The following is a 16292-nucleotide window of genomic DNA, read 5'->3' as shown; positions in this document are numbered from 1 at the left end:
TGGGACTGCATGCCACGTCTCTGGGGCCCACTGCTGCTCCGAAATCCTGTACAGCTTAGCTTGGAACCACAAGGGACCAGTTACCATGTGTGCCACGGGGAGGCGTGTACGAGATCTTGGCAGTGGAGAGGCTATGTACCGGCTGAGGAGGCTTACACACTCGGCTCCTCTTTTTCACATCTGAAAACAAAGGGCTATCCGGTGGCAGTAGCTGAAAGCAGAGAGTGGCAAGCAGAAGCAGAATGCAGCATGCACTAACTACAGGCACTACTACTCCAACACTACTGCACTAACGCATCACACGCCCTGCATGCAAACGCACACACACACACACACACACACACACACACACACACACACACACACACAGACAAACACATACTACTTTTCCTCAGCCAGGCAGAAGCTTTTTGTACCACTTCTTCTTCTTTGGCTTTTGCATTATCTGGCTCTGAAGATCTACCAGCTGGGACCTCATGGTGCTCTCGGTCCTCTCCAACACCTGGTCCTTTTCCTGCTGAGTCAGCTTCAGGCTTTCTGTGGCCTGAAGGAGGGATGACTTTTCCTCCTTCCACTCGTTGAGATTACTCTCCAGCTGCTGCTCAGCCTTCTTCAGAGCAGCCAGGAGGCAGTCATTCACAAACATCTCATTTCACTGAGTGACATGACATGTTTTCAGTTTTTAGCTATTTCTATTCTGTTGTATATGTTATAGGGTTAGATATGTAAATATGTCCATACAGTATAAAATTGGTTATCTAATTATGTTTTACAGTTTATTTTGTTTGACTATTTGCCACACAAGCCATTTACATATGGGGGTTTCTGTGTACCGTCTTCCAATGCCACCCTGCCAAGACCTTACGCCACCCCTTTGCCACCCCATGTCAAATTTTCTAGATCCACCACAGGCTAACGCCATTTTTTTGCTAGACCATAGATATCAAACAAAAGCCAATAAGTTGCTGTGAGCTGTAAATTTGCCAATTCTAAGCAGAAGGCATAAGATAGTTATCTCGGTGCCTGACTGGGCAAAGCCTCTTTTCCTCTGGACAGCTGCCTCCGTCTCACTCAGACTCACCTTTGTCTGGTTCCTGTGTGTGTGTGTGTACATATATATGTTTTTGCATGCAAGAAATAAGGCTTACAATACATAAACTTTATTTGACTGCATGTTATGTTTTAAAATTCACCTGAGAGATAATGTGACATTGTTCAACTCAGTATTTTTGAATGTTTTGCTCATTACACATTTCACAACAGCAGACAAAAAAAAAAGATTTCTGTTGGTTTTAAGTAGCCATTACACACAAAGCAAAACACTATTGGAGAATAATAGTATTAACTATTAGCACTAACATTCAAATACTTGATGAGTAATAGGCTATTAAACAAAGGAAGATTCTTTTGACCAAGAGTTATAGCCAGTTTCTTTTCAAAGAAAAGCGGTTTCGACACTCTGAGTCGAAGAAAGCTCCAACACAGAAATCAAGTGAAAAAACTTTCATTCACACTGGAAGTATGTTTGAAAAGATTTGAAAACACAGCAAAACACAAAAGACAGGATGATACTATATTTGACAGGTATATTTTCGAGATATTTTCTGTTTCTGTTCATCGTCTTTCTGCAAGAAAAGCAGTCTATTCACTCCAGCTAAATGTTGATTTCCACCTTTTGGTGCCTGTGTCGTGGGCAAGGACATTTAATGAATATGACTGCATTTCCAGTGAATGTGATGGAATATAATTTTTTTTTTTTCCCACAAAGTTTCGCTTTTTTCCAATCTTACTTTTAATGAGCACATAAAATAGCAAACTCAACCTGAATGCTATACAAGTCAAGGACTTTGGCTGAGTCACAGGACATAATTTTTCTCTACTGAAACTTTCCATCACAAGAGAGCGAAAAGTTTTCTCCCTAAGACAGAAAAATCTCAATTCTGTTATTGTAAAGCACATTAAACATAAACCTGGACAAGGGGCACCTTCATATTGCACCAGAGCCTTAAACGATAATGGGCTGGAGGAGATTGTTAAACCAATGTACTGTCTGCAAGTTGTTAGGGAAATAATTTGGTATCACTGTGTCTCAGGGTTCAAGTCATTAGCAGTGTGTATTAGAGCTATAGACATTTTTCAGGAATTTAACCTCATTCAAATTTGAATGACTTTTAAACTGAGGAATCTTGTAGTTTAAAACCATAAAGGTACGACAGGGGCAAGCAGCGACTGTTGCCTCTGTTGTTTCCAGAGTAAACATGATGCCAGCTTTGCTATAAAGTTTGTTGTACAGGTGAGGTGGTATTTCCTGCTTTGGCTTTTCACCCTGTCGCACCTCCGCCGGTGCCATTACGTCAGCTACAGGGTCATCATCTGGAGGCCGCCGTTCACAGATGTTTCACCCCCAAGACCAGTACATCTCCAGGCGGGGGGGCCGGTGGCATGCTGGGGACGTCTCCCCGCCACCCCCTGCAGCTGCCTTCACTGGGGTGTTGATCCCCACAGCATATCTTTCCTCCTCAACCAAAGCCAGTATCTCCCTTTCACCGCTTCCTCTCCCTCTTTGTGGCTTTCCTCAGCCTTGAGCCTGTTATGCCCACTTTGTGTAGCAGCTGGACTGCCTCTTTGCCCACGAAGCCCCGATAGCCGATCTCCACAGTGTGAACAGTTGTTTTCCAGACAGCATCTTGGCACTCCGCTGCTAGCTCGGAGTACTTCAGGTGCTTCCTTTCGTGGGCTGCTGCCATATTCTCCTCCCAGGGGATGGTTAGTTCGATGAGGAGGACCCGCTTTGCCGCTGTGGACCACATGACTATGTCTGGCTGGAGAGTGCTGGTCATGATCTCTCTTGGAAAGACCAGCTGCTTCCTGAGGTCTGCCAACATCTGCCACTCTTTACCAGGTGCGAGCATGCTGATCGTCTTCTTAGCAGGAGGTTGGCTTTACAAACCCTGCCAGGGCATGCTCTTCTGTTGCCGGCGAATGGTTCGCTGCCACCCTACAGCTCTCCAGGATCTCGGCCAGTTTCGTTAGGATTTGATCATGGCGCCACGTGAAGCGTCCCTGGGTCAGTGCACTCTGACGCTCCCACATAGATGACAGCCCACTTCATCACCATACCACAGTGTGAGATTCCTAGGGCATGGAAGGGTGTCGTAGGTCGCCCTCAACAGGAAGCTGAGCCTGGATTGAGGCGTACTCCAGATGTCTGCCCAGGTGATACGCCTGTTGATGGTAGCATCCCATCTCGTCCAGGCTCCTTGCGTGCCCTGGGATATTGCCTTCAAGTGGAAGTGCTCCTGCTCCAGTCTGGTGATTTCGTCCACCACCATCGTCTTCTGCTGTCTCTTGGTGGCTTTAGACCAGAATTGCTGCGCTGCTCCCCAGCCCAGTCCAGCACGACTGGTCTGGACAGCCCAAATCACTTCTCGGTGTTGCAGACTGGAGATGGCGCAATCTACCTCGGCCTGCGCCTTCCATTTGCGGCCTGTGCGGATGAGAACATTCACATTCCATATGAGCGTGTCTGCTGAGTTCTTTAGTTCCAGTACAAGTCAAGACTTTTCCTGCTTATACCCTAGGCTGATGGATTTGATGGGGAGCTCCAGCATGCTCCGGCCAAAGAGACCTGCGTCTGAGAAGCATTGGGGTAAGCCTAGCCACTTGCGGATGTAACTGTTGGCAAGGCTATCCATCCTGCTGACGAAGCGATTTCGCAGACCTTTAGGGGCCACAGGATATGTTGGTACAGGATGTGCTGGTAGCACCGCACCTTGTGCTTCCCAGGCAGTTGACTCTGCTCAATCTTTGCCAGACCGTCAGCAAGTTGTTGTTTGGTTAGCTTTCCCATCTGCCTGTCTGACAAGTTTGCCTTGTACTGCCTCCCCAGGCTTCGCAGTGGTTTCTCGTCCAGCCGTGGGATTGGCTCCCCTCCTGCGACAAAGCTGTCCTGGACTTGCAGAATGCCTCTCCTTATCGACAGGCTTCTTGATTTTTCCGCCTTGACCTTCATCCTTGCCCATGTGAGAAGTTCATCAAAACGTCCTTGCACAACTAGGCTCTTGTGCAAGGAGCCGTTTGAAGGATGCTTGTGATGCCGTCCATGTAGCTCCTCAGGGGTGGAAGCCTCACACCTGATGGTAATTTGATACCTCCAACTACCTGCCTGGCCCCAATTAGGATTACCTCAAAGGCCATGACAAACAGGATGGGGGAAATGGCGCATCCCATCGCAATTCCGCGTTCTAGTTGCTGCCATCCCGTCGTGTAGACCTCTAGGGTGAAACACATGTGCAGGTTGCTGAAGTATCTGGCGATGATGTTCTTTACACAACCCAGGACATGGAAGAACTCCAAGGCATAGTCAATCAACCTGTGTAGGACTGAGCCATATGCATTGGCTAGGTCTAACCACACCACATGCATCCTGGGAAGCCAGGGATTCCAGCCTTCTGGCAGCCTGTGTCGATGTATCCATTTGCCATGAGAAAGTTGGTCGTTCTCTTTGCCAGAACAGAGAAGAAAATGTTCCCCTCTACATTCAACAAGGCAATGCTTCTGAACTGACTGATGGTGTGGGAGTTCTGCCTCTTGGGAATGAATACACCGACGGCTTACTGCCACTCTACTGGGATTTGCTGCTTCCTCCAAGCTGTTTTCATTAGCTTTCACAGTGCCTTGACTACCTGCGGGCAGTTCTTATAGAGCTTGTAGGGAAGCCCGTTCTACCCTGGGGCTGATGCTGACCTTGCCTTTTTGATTACTTCCTCCACTTCTTGCAACTTAGGTGGGGAAATGTTGAACGGTAAGGCTGGAGGGGCTGGTCGTGGTACATAACCTGGAGAACCAAGTTGTGATCGTTCGTTTGTCGTCACTGTACTGACTCTTGATGTATTACTCCAGCTCCTCCTTACTGATGTTCGGCTTTCCGCTTCTCTTCACCTCATCCCACAGCTCCTTCAAGCCTTCGTTCTCCTGAGGTGCAGCCACCCTCCAGTTCCGACAGAGTTGGCGCCTTGCTTTGATGAGCTGTTCAATCTCTCTCTCTCTCTTCTTCCCTTGCCTGGGGCTGTGGGCTCTTTCCTACTGACCTTGCCAAACTTCTCTCTGCATACCTCGAAGATGATGTCCCCAATGATGTTAAGTTTGCTCTCAACGCTCCCTCTCAATGCTAGCTCCAACAGTTGGCTCATGTCAGCATCCAGACTCTGCCACGCCATCCAGTCATTCGCTTTTGGCCATTTGAGCTTATCGCGCCTGCCTGGCTGCTTTGTTACCAGCTTTGTCGGGTGTGAAGAGAGAAGGTAACTTCCACTGTCATATACACACACACACACACACACACACACACACACAACAGGTACTAGTTATAATGTTATTAATAATAATAACAAACTTTATTTGTATTGCTTTTTAAAATCAAAGTTATTGAGTGCTGCAGTGAAAAAAAACACAAAATCACAGGTGTTGCTTGAGTTTTGACCTCTATGGCAATATCAGCTTAAAAGTTTAATTATCTGGCAATAAACAATTGTTATTATATTAGTTAGCGAAACTTGCTTCATCAATCATTTCATGTTGCTAAGCATTTCCCCTTAAGCTACAACCACTCTTGTTGGCTATGGAGGAGATGAGAAGAGTAGAGAGAGTAAATGAATATCAGTAGAAGATGGCATATGGTACAGGTTGTTAGTAGAACTGGTAGCCGCAGAGTTGCCCTGTTGCTGCCCTTTACAAACTGCTTATGTTAGCGGGCAGAAGACACAGCAGTTACAGCTCGCTGTCTGAAAACACCTTAAGTCACTGTTTTTAGAATCCAGAACTGAACCGAGTCTAATCATTTACACACCTTAATAACATACACTAACATTTACAGTACAGTCTATGACTTATTTTGTTAATTTGTGTTACTTCTATGGTGTACCTTTTAATATTACAATGCTGTGCCTTTTCTTGATCATAATATACTGTATATCATAATACTTTTGCTACTGCAACAACCTCAATACATTAATCCTTTGTGAAACATCACATACTAGTGCCTGTAAGACTTTTTTATATTTTAGATTCATAGCCTTGGAGCTGTACCTATCATAATGTGACGCACATGCCCACACAAACACACACAGGTGAAGGTTAGAAATAATCTTTTGTATCAAAAGTGTTGAAAACATGTTTCAGTGGCTTTCTACCGGCATTGTGGTGCAATGAGGTAGGAAGCAGAACCTCTCGCTCTCAGTGGCAGTGAATCATGCTCGAAGATAAAAGGAGAAAAAGAGCATCATGAGTCATCCGTCAGAGGCCGGGCAGTGACTTGCCATTTAGCTCTGTGTCTCCAGACTGAATATCTGACAATTAGCACCCTAACACTCCCCCAGAATCCCAAGAATAACATATGAATCACTGGCAGCGGTGTAGAGAATTGTTTTGTGATAACTGTCAGGATCTCGTGCCTGCCACCCCTCATCGACTGTCGTGCTGTTGTCACAAAGAATTTGAAGACTTTCAGTCTAAACTAAATATACACTACAATACATGAAACATTGGACACTTACTGTAGTTTTTAGCACAGTACAAGGAGGCCTTTGAGCTAATGTAATCATCTGTGATTTTAAGTTATCAAACAGAACTGTTCTTTGCTGATATATTGAGCAGTTGCGTCATGTCTCCTGCAGAGCAGATGGCAAGGCCAGTTCCCTAGATGATGTCACCAATTAAATTACTTTGTACATCTTTTTACTTCATTAAGGGTATTTGCTCCTCAGCTGGTCTCGCAGTGGCCGGTCAGCTGGCAGCGAAACCCACGTCTCCTCCTGTCCTCTTTGATTGATAATTATAAGGCCAGTTGATGGTGTCTGGTCCGAATGTTTGGAGTCAAACCACGCGTTTGACTGTCTCCAAATTGCCCTCTGGATCTGTATTCATCACTACTTATCTCCTTCCCCTTCCTGTCATCTTCTGATCCTTTCCTCCATGATTTTGTCCCCTTAAGCTAATGTCTTTTATTCGACAAGGCATCCTGAACTCAAAAAAGAGGCTTTTCTAAAGAGGCCCCACTTCATAAAAGTTTTTTCCACAGAGAAAATTTAAGGACTCACCAGGTCACTGCAGATATATATATATATATATTTTTTTAATGCAGCAATTTAGTTCATTACGTACAAAGTGATACATAATTTGCACAATTAAATGTTCACTGTACCTACTACATGCAAGTTTGTGAAGAGGTTTAAATCTCATCTGTTGCTTTTTAGACCTAAATAGACCTAATAAGCTACAAATGTAAGTCACTTCCCAAAAATGTAAATTTGGTGAGGTAAGGCTGAATGTACACACCCTCCCCACACACCCCCCACACCCCCGCCAGTTTGAATATTGTCATCTCCCCAAGCCCCTAAAATCCTTATTGAATTGTCTGCCATCTCATTTGTCTTCTATCTAATAATCCTGCCGCTTGCTGGGTGGGTGGCTGTGGGGCTAGAGCCCAGTGATCCCCCGCCTCTACAAGATAATCAGCATGGACAGGAGTGACTTAGTGTGTGCTGATCTTTCTTCCCTGGTTAAGGTGATTATGAAGATATTAGTTAGCTAATACCAGAGCAATAATGGTTTAAGCACCCTTGCATCACATCATAATTATTATATGCCACAAGAATACATTAGAGGGCTTTATGGTTATTTATTGTTTTGTATTTATTAGGGTTTGTATGGTCATGAAAAGCCTGGGAAAGTTTTGGAAAAATGTAAAACCACCAAAAGGTTGTGGAAAAGTCATGGAAAATCTGTTTTAAACATGACTTTAATGCAATGTAAGACATGCAATCACTCAGGTATGGTCATAGTAGGCTAGTTCTGTAGAACTGGTCGAGACGAGGCAAGACAAGTGCTTACTAGGAGAGTCTCAACTTCGATGTTAAAGCAAAAATTTATCAAAATGAGCTTTCGATTTCGACTATCAAAATCAGAAGCAGGATCGACAATTCCCCCAGTTATCTTTTTTCTCTCCACCCCTGCCTACCTGCGCACGTCCCAAGAAAAAACTAATAATAACAGACCGGTTGGTAGCATAACAATTTCTCGGATAGAGCAAAGATAAATATTATCTACTGCAAATGTGGTCAAAATTGTGTGAAATAAGATATTTTAATGCAGTGCACTGTGTTCCACCGTAATGAGATACGACTCTTCAAATGTGTAAAACAAAAACCTTGAATACATATTTTGCAGTATATATTCAGTAGCAGTTTTTAGTTACAATTACTTTGAATCAATGTTTTGGGCAGCAGAAGTTTATAAAACGTTATTTTCATATGCTATGAATTATTTATAACAATCGTTTTTTCATGAAAATTGGTTTGGAGTCATGAAAAAGTCATTAACATGCGTTGGCCAAAATGTGTATGAACTCTGAATAATAATCAGATCAGAATAATATTTCATACTATTGGACGCTTTAAACAGATGAGTAGTGAGTGTGCGAAGTGGTGGACCAGTTTAGTCTGTAGTGCATATGTCTACAAACTACTGGTTAATGCAACACTACACAGAAAACGTTCAGGCTTCTACTTCTGGCAGTTGCTCTGAAAGACTCTTTAAACAACTATTTATAGTGGCTTAAAGTGAGTTTACAGGCTGAGTGCAAAAGTTCTCTGACGAAAGAGAAGCAGGAGTGGCACGATAAAGGGCAGGAGGAGCGAATGTAGGCGAGAAGACCTATACGTAAGGCACCGCATTGTGGAGGAAAATAGATTCACTTAACTGTTGAGTGCTAATTTAAACCTTGATTGAGGATGAGTGAGGCCATGACTTCCGTGAATGAGTCAGGGTTTGACTTTGATGAAGAAGGGTAGTTATTATCATTGAACACTGGCTTAGGAAGTCTGCCAATTGCCATGCACAGTACTGTACATACTGTATTGGAAGTTGCAGAAGGCTATTGCTTAGTAGACGCCTGCTAGAATGCAGTTTTAATCCATTTGTTGTCAAACAAATGTTTCATTGAATAACTGCCTCCTATCCCATGTTTGTTTGATTGCTTTGATTTGATTGGTCTGTAACGCTTTGAAACAAGAACATGTCATTCCAACAAAATGCCTCTATGTTACATGTTGATTGTATTTTAGAAGGAATCTAATCTCTTTGAATTAAAATAGCTGTTTGTCAAGTTGACTGCATCATATTGCACCAAAATACTAGTACTGTTTACTGTTTAACTAAAGACTATACTTATTCTAATTCTAATCATTGGCAGCTTGAAATGCACCTAGCTTGTCTGAAAGCAGAATTGTGCAAAATATGTAAAATATTCAGATGTAAATCAATGTGTATATGTACAAAAGTGTGAGAATACACTGTTTTACCAAACTGCATAGAAACACTCACATCCACTGATAGCTCAATCCTCGAAACAAACTGAAACATCAACCCCTTTGTGACTGTTCATATTCTAACACTCATTCTCTTTCCTCCTCTGTTTCTTGTTCTCCAGGATCACGTTTTGCCACCTTCCCTTTCAGAGTAAATGGCTGTACGTGGGGACAGAGCGCGGAAACACACACATCGTCAACATTGAGTCCTTCATTTTGTCTGGATACGTCATCATGTGGAACAAGGCCATAGAACTGTAAGTTGCTCACGCTCCAAATACTGGAGTTGACAGAAACAATGCTGAAAGTTACTGATGACAGTGATGATTTTTAATGTGATCATGACAATACTGGTGGTATGTATTGCAGTGGGTCAGACAGTCAATTGGTAGCTAAATATCAGGTGGCAATTTACTTGTATGCAGTCTTAATGCATTTTCTTTTAAACGAAAATAAGATCAACATAAAACATCTGTCACCCAAGGTGACATAACCTAATTTGTTTCATAAGCAGTTTCAGACTTCTCAATAGCAGTGATCTCTTTGAGAGCTAAACTGGTCAAAGTCATTTTGTGGTTCAAATCCTAAATGTGAACAGTTGAGAAATGTTTCTTCACAGACACTGAAAATTCGCTCTACCCGTTGCCTTTGATGTTTGATTGACAGAGTCATGAATTAGCTAGTCAGAATAGGTTTAGTTGTATACACACACATGCAGTAAAAAATTATTGTTGGTTAATTGATTTTGTGCTCGTAACATTAATGTGGCCCCATTCCTTATTGTGTATTAATGCGTTGTTTTCCAGCCACATTTAAGTATACAAACTGACCTTGCTTTCCTCGGGAAAGCCAGTCTTATCTCATTGTTAAAGGTGCATTAGGTAAGCCTTATAAAACTAACTTTCTGTCATATTTGCTGAAACTGAGCCTATGTTCCAGTAGAACTACATGAAGCAGGTAATAAAAAAAAATCTGGCTCCTCTGGCACCACCTACAGCCTGTAGTGCGATTTGCAAAAATCCACGCTCCTTGTTCAGATGCACCAATCAGGGCCAGGGGGGGGGGTATCTGACTGCGTGTCAATCACTGCTCATGCACACGCATTCATTCTCCCTTGGGGGGGAGGGTTAGGAGACCGTTTTGGGCTTTAGCGGAAAGGGGGGGAGGGACTGACAAGTTGTCGATGTTCACATTTTTTGGTTATGTCCTGGATCGTCACAATCCTACCTACGGCACCTTTAAGATGTTGTTGATATATATGTTGTTATACATGTATAAAGAAAATAACAAAACGTGATGGTGAATCAACTTTTCCATAGCACTGAGAAAACACAACTAGTAGAAGAATAATGCGACATAAACCGACTATGAAGAAAATCCTTACATTGTGGTAATGTTTGCAGTTGGCAGTAAGAATTCACAATGTTATATAATGCATATTATTAACCAGTCAACAGAAGCCTTTATCTATTTGTTGACATGCACTTTTGTTTGTTGCCTGTGTTGACTGTGTAGCTGACATATGCTGCAGATTGACAACTTCAAGTACACAAATGGTGTTCAGTGGCATTGTATGTCCATTTGTTTCTCTTGGTTTCACCCACCTACGCGCCGTTTTTCTGGTGTTACCCTGACAAGTCCCCTGCTGCAGTGTCAGTCACAAGTCACTCTCATACCAAGCCATCTTGTTGCCTTGTGACAGCCCAAACTATAGTGAGCAGTCATAACACTTGACATGTATGTGTGGGAGGGCTGTCTGCCAATCATTGCTAAAGTCTCGGAGGCTGAGACAGTGGATGGGATTTGGTCTGTTGATTTCTCACCACAGAGTCAACAGACAGGACTTTGCTTTTTTTCACATATCAAAACTTTCTTCAGTCTAAAAGTGTGTGAAATAAAATGGTTTTGACGTGTAAGTATTAGTTAGTACTACTCAAGTAATTACTCGTTGAACAAATCATATTTTACTGCACATAATTGATAATATACAGTAAAAGGGTTCCCCACAGTGAGGCCTCCCCTGAAAAAAAAAACTATTACACATTAATGACATATTAAAGTTATTAATGTTAATTGGAAAAAGCCAAGGCACAATATCATACAGCAAAGGCCACACATTTTAATGTGTGAAGTTACTGTTAAATCCGTCAAACCTTTATACCTTGTGTAGTATAAACAGTAACTACTATCCCCTGAGTGGGACATTTTAGCACTATGTGGTGTCCTCGGAAACCCACTTCCCACTATGAAACAAAAAAATTGTGTCTATTGCATGTAAAGTACACTACTTTCAGCTAACAATCTGCTAATATTGGTGTTTATTAAATGTATAGTACCAGTCGTATAGTTTCAGAGTTTCATAGAATAAATCCAGTCATTTTTCTTTTTCTTTTTTGTCCTACCACCTACACTACACCTAGAATACCTATTTTTTTGACTATCGAGAAAAGTCTGTGGAAGTTGGTTCCTTGTCGCCATCTGGCTTATAAAGGGACAGTTGAAAAAACCTACCTATGATGAATAAATACATGAGAAGACATCATTGGCAGGGGCCCAAATGACTAATCAAGTATTTGTAGGGTTGTGTTCACATTACCATAGATATGTACAGAAGGGACAGGCAGACATGCATTGAGAAAATGAAATACCTTTTGGATTCTGCATATCACATATCCGATAAAGATGGCATGCAAACAATCTAAAATGTAAGAAAATGGGTAGTAACTATACTGCTCTGACTAAAGTGGGTAGAGCACACACCAATAGCTTTCTCTACACTGCACATTATGTTCTGCTTGAACATACACTATAATTTATTCTCTATTCTGTAACCGTCAGCACTCTGCACCTTTCTGAAGTTCATGGGAAGTTGAACTAGTAGAGAATGAATCTTCTCTCATGAACACAGAGCGACTAGGGAGTTTTATAGTTTGGCTGGGGAGGTTTTCCACTACACATGAATAGGGATGAGTGGGGACTTTCTGTTTTTCCTGCGGTGGATAGTTGAGTGAGCAAGGGAAAACGCCTCCACTCTTTTCACTGTGTACAAACATCAGAGCGTGAGTCACACAGTTTTTGGTGTGTTAATGCTTGTGTGCATTTGTGTTCTCATAGTGTTTGTTTGTGTGACTACCATCCACAGTTGCATTAATTTAATACAAACCAAAGTATGCTCGCTTGAAAATCATCTGTTATAGCAACAATTCAACTGGGTCCACTACGCCCAAACAGGAAGGCTGGGCTCTCATTGAAATTCAAATGGGTTTGCAACATATTTAATGCACAATTTCATCTTCAGGAAATTCATTTCAAAATTAGATGTATAAAATGAGATGAAAGGAGAAGTGGGAAAACACCGCAGCCCGGTACACACTGGTTCAGTTCAAAGATCCCTGGGATGAGCGTCATTTTGTTTATGCCTGGCAACATTGTCAGCCGTGATCAACATTGGCATGAATGGCTATTTCTGGTATTGAGATTGTAAAATAAGCAATGAGTTTTTTTGTTTTTTTTTAAATGAACAAGCAGTCTTAAAATGCAAGGACATGTTCCAGAAGTATGTGGCAACAGACATATATAGCAACAGCAACCCTGTCTCCTAAAAATATGCCACCAATTTATTTAAAAGGAAATGTAATGCTGCCTCGTTTTTACGCTTTGCTGGTGTTTTGTCAACAAAATAAGGAAACGGATGAATCACATTAAAATGTAAAGTAAATCTTACCCAACAAATATAGTAAAAGAACTTAAAACTGTAGAGGCTGTGTATTCCAGTTCTGAAATTACCTTTTTTGTTTGTTTTTTTTACTGCCTGCCACTATGGCAAGCACGTTTTTTGACTGCAACGCTTTCAGGGAGCCCTACTTTGTCGGGGATGGGAGCAGGGGTTAAAGTTTGATTAATAACTAATCTGATTTGCAGTTTCATACATTTGTTGTTATATTTTACTGCAATGCACAGCCATGATCCAGTATCAGTGGTTAGTTCACCTTTCTGTAATAGCAGCAGGACAATCGAGTGTCTGTTGTCTAAAGTGCTAAAGTCAGTGAAATGAACAAATAGGCTCGGTAGGGAACGACACGCCAACCTTCTTATGGATTCTGTGTTTTTAGCTGAGCTAGACCAGAGGATATTCTGTTCAAAGAGATCAGTGATGCTGTTTTGACCTTATTGTTCTCTGTGAAGCTTGCTGGAAGTGATGTAATGTAGCATTTTATCTGGAGTGAGGTGAGCCCTGCGCAGTAACATTTAAATGCAGTAACAAGTGGTCGTGTATGTATGTGTGTGCGTCGGTTTTATTGATGGATTTTAGAATTCGGTGAACTTTGACTGTCAATCAAAACGAATAAGGTTTTGGGGCCAATAGCGTTGCTCTTATAGTAGTTGTAAGCGTCTTTCAAACCACCTAGTGACCCCCGCAAATTGTCTAGCGACGCTCGTGTGGGTTGGGGTCCCCAGGTTGACAACCACTTCTCTATAGGACACAAACACTTGACAAAGCTGAGAGGCACAATCTTATTTCATTGTTTCTCTCTCTCTCTCTGTCTCTTCAGGAACAATGTATCGTAAGCCTGATGCGCTGCTAATCCTATAAATAAATTGTCTTATTCATTGAGTCCGGCAGAGGAGGGAATGAAATTCTCCCTTAATAAATGATATGTTCTGTTACAGATTAGGTCTGGAAAAGGATGTAAAATGAAGGAGAGGAACCGCATCTTAAGCTCTGTAGTGATATATTGTTGGCTGTTGGCCCTATATAATTGATTTGGACAAAAACTGTTATCCTAGATCCTAGTTGTTGGTTGTAGTTATTGTTGTTGTGTCCAGCAATTTTATGTTTGACTTTCCAATAGTACAGACTGTAGGACCAAATGTGGAAAGGACAAAGCACAAAAGACAGTTTTCTTCACATAATGAGTGAATTAATACACAACCACACCATACTTGTTCATATGTATGTTTGGCCATTGCACAGATATTTAATTTGACAGTTTATCTCTGTTAGTTTTATATATTGTAGACGTGTAGTAGATATCACAGTGTAAAACAAAGCCTCTGCACATGTGATGCTATGTGATTTCTTTTCTAAGTGTATAATAATACACTCAATATACAATTCAAACATTTCATGTCATACCCCTATGTCCCTGCAGCTGACTTCTTATTTCCCGCCCTGCCTCCCTCCTGTCGTGTTGATTATTTCATCTTTTCTAATGTTGATGGGTTGCCATGGCTCCCCTGGCTCAAGGGGTCTTTGCATTTGTGTTTGTAATCTCAACAACCTTGGTAGTCAATCTCTGGATGACTGCAATAAATCCTTTTCCCCTGTCATTGTCTTCGGAAAGTCCTTAAAACATATTAATTTCTTTGTTCTCAGCTCTCTATTTAATTGATTTTCTGTTTGTAAAAGCTGTCGTTAAAAGGATAGTCTTCATTCATCTATTTCATTTTGGTGTTGTCATTTATGCAGAGGATGTACATCTGTTAATCGACACAGTGCATGCCGGAGCCTATGCGCTGGGCAAAATGCAACGAAACTAGCCTGATTGCCAGATCCCCTGAGTCACAACAGACAGGCTTGCCTAATAGTTGTTTTTTGGCACTGTCCTTGAGATCATCTGGTAACATCATTGTTGAACAAGCACAGGGACACTAGTACCTTTAATGGAAGCTTTTTGACCGGCAAATTTGCTCATCTGGTAGTTTAACAATACAATTACATCTCTGAAGAGAAACAGAATAATTAAATTAAGCTTGCTGCCCTCAAACCACATCACTTCACCAGCACCACACTTTCAGTTCGCTTGTTTATTTATTTATGGGTGCCTTTCTTTATACTCAAGGACACCTTACGTGAACTTGTATGGCATAAAACATCCCCATCTCTACTTTGGAAAACTTGGAGACTAGCCACCACAAAGTTGGATAAAATGTAATAATTGGCATACTAACTGGTTCTATTTATTTTATGAAAAGTATCTAGACATAAGACCAGTCTGGAAAAGTATAACATTAAATGAAGACTTCCTCCTAGCATGTTAATTGTTCTTAAGTTTTGTATTATCAGAAAAGACAGTAAAAACTTTAACGTAATGTAATGTTTTTAAAGTAATATACATATTTTAAAAGAGTATTGGCATAACGTATTATAAGGCATTATTTAGTCTTTAAGAAATGTAAGAGTTATGTTCTGCAATAACAATAATAATAATAATAATAATAATAATACATTTTATTCATGGGCGCCTTTCATAGCACTCAAGGACACCTTACAGTTGAAAAGGCAAATATAATTAAATTAAAACAAACACATTTAAAAGATTGAGATAGAAAATTAAAAGAAAGCAATCTATCCATGATTTTGATGGAGAGTGGAGTCATGTGGGGTAGGCCTTTCGGAATAGGTGGGTTTTGAGGGAGGTTTTAAAGGTGGGTATGGTACAGATGGATAGTGGGAGGGAGTTCCAAAGGCTAGGGGCAGAATGGCTGAAGGCTCTAGACCCCATTGTGGACAGGCGGGCAGAAGGAGTGAAAAGCAGTGAGGAAGAGGAGGATCGGAGAGTTCGGGATGGAGTGTAGGGCTGAAGGAGTTCAGAGAGGTATGGAGGAGCGAGATTATGGAGGGCTTTGAAGGTGAGAAGAAGAATCTTAAAGTCAATACGGTATTGGACAGGGAGCCAGTACAGTTCCTATATCACACGTGTGTGTGGGTTTGTTGATGCACAATAAAAGGTCTGGGGTCAGAAGTGCATATGCATGTTATATCAGAAATTGTATTTCACCTTAGTGTTTTATTTGTTCTGTACGGCTGGTGTAGCAAGATTAGCTCTTAGCATTCACCCATTGTGGCACTTCATTAATTTGACAGGTGTTGTGTATTGCGGATGGTTTGTTGATACCTTGGCTTATTACTACTTTAACTGCTGA

At 41.6% G+C, this 16292-nt stretch overlaps 1 protein-coding gene across 1 annotated transcript in view; it reads left to right on the top strand.

The window, feature by feature from the left end:
* The window catches only part of stxbp5l (syntaxin binding protein 5L), a 142963-nt gene that overhangs the window by 68212 nt on the left and 58459 nt on the right, over positions 1 to 16292 (top strand). Inside the window, exon 5 of the mRNA XM_078261553.1 lies at positions 9488 to 9622. Coding sequence (XP_078117679.1) covers positions 9488 to 9622 — 135 coding nt within the window. The remainder of the gene's footprint in view (positions 1 to 9487; positions 9623 to 16292) is intronic.

The sequence above is a fragment of the Sander vitreus genome, chromosome 11, assembly GCF_031162955.1.
Source record: "Sander vitreus isolate 19-12246 chromosome 11, sanVit1, whole genome shotgun sequence".
Taxonomy (NCBI): domain Eukaryota; kingdom Metazoa; phylum Chordata; class Actinopteri; order Perciformes; family Percidae; genus Sander; species Sander vitreus.
Note: the sequence above shows the minus strand (reverse complement) of the source record. Positions and strands in the feature narration are given on the sequence as shown.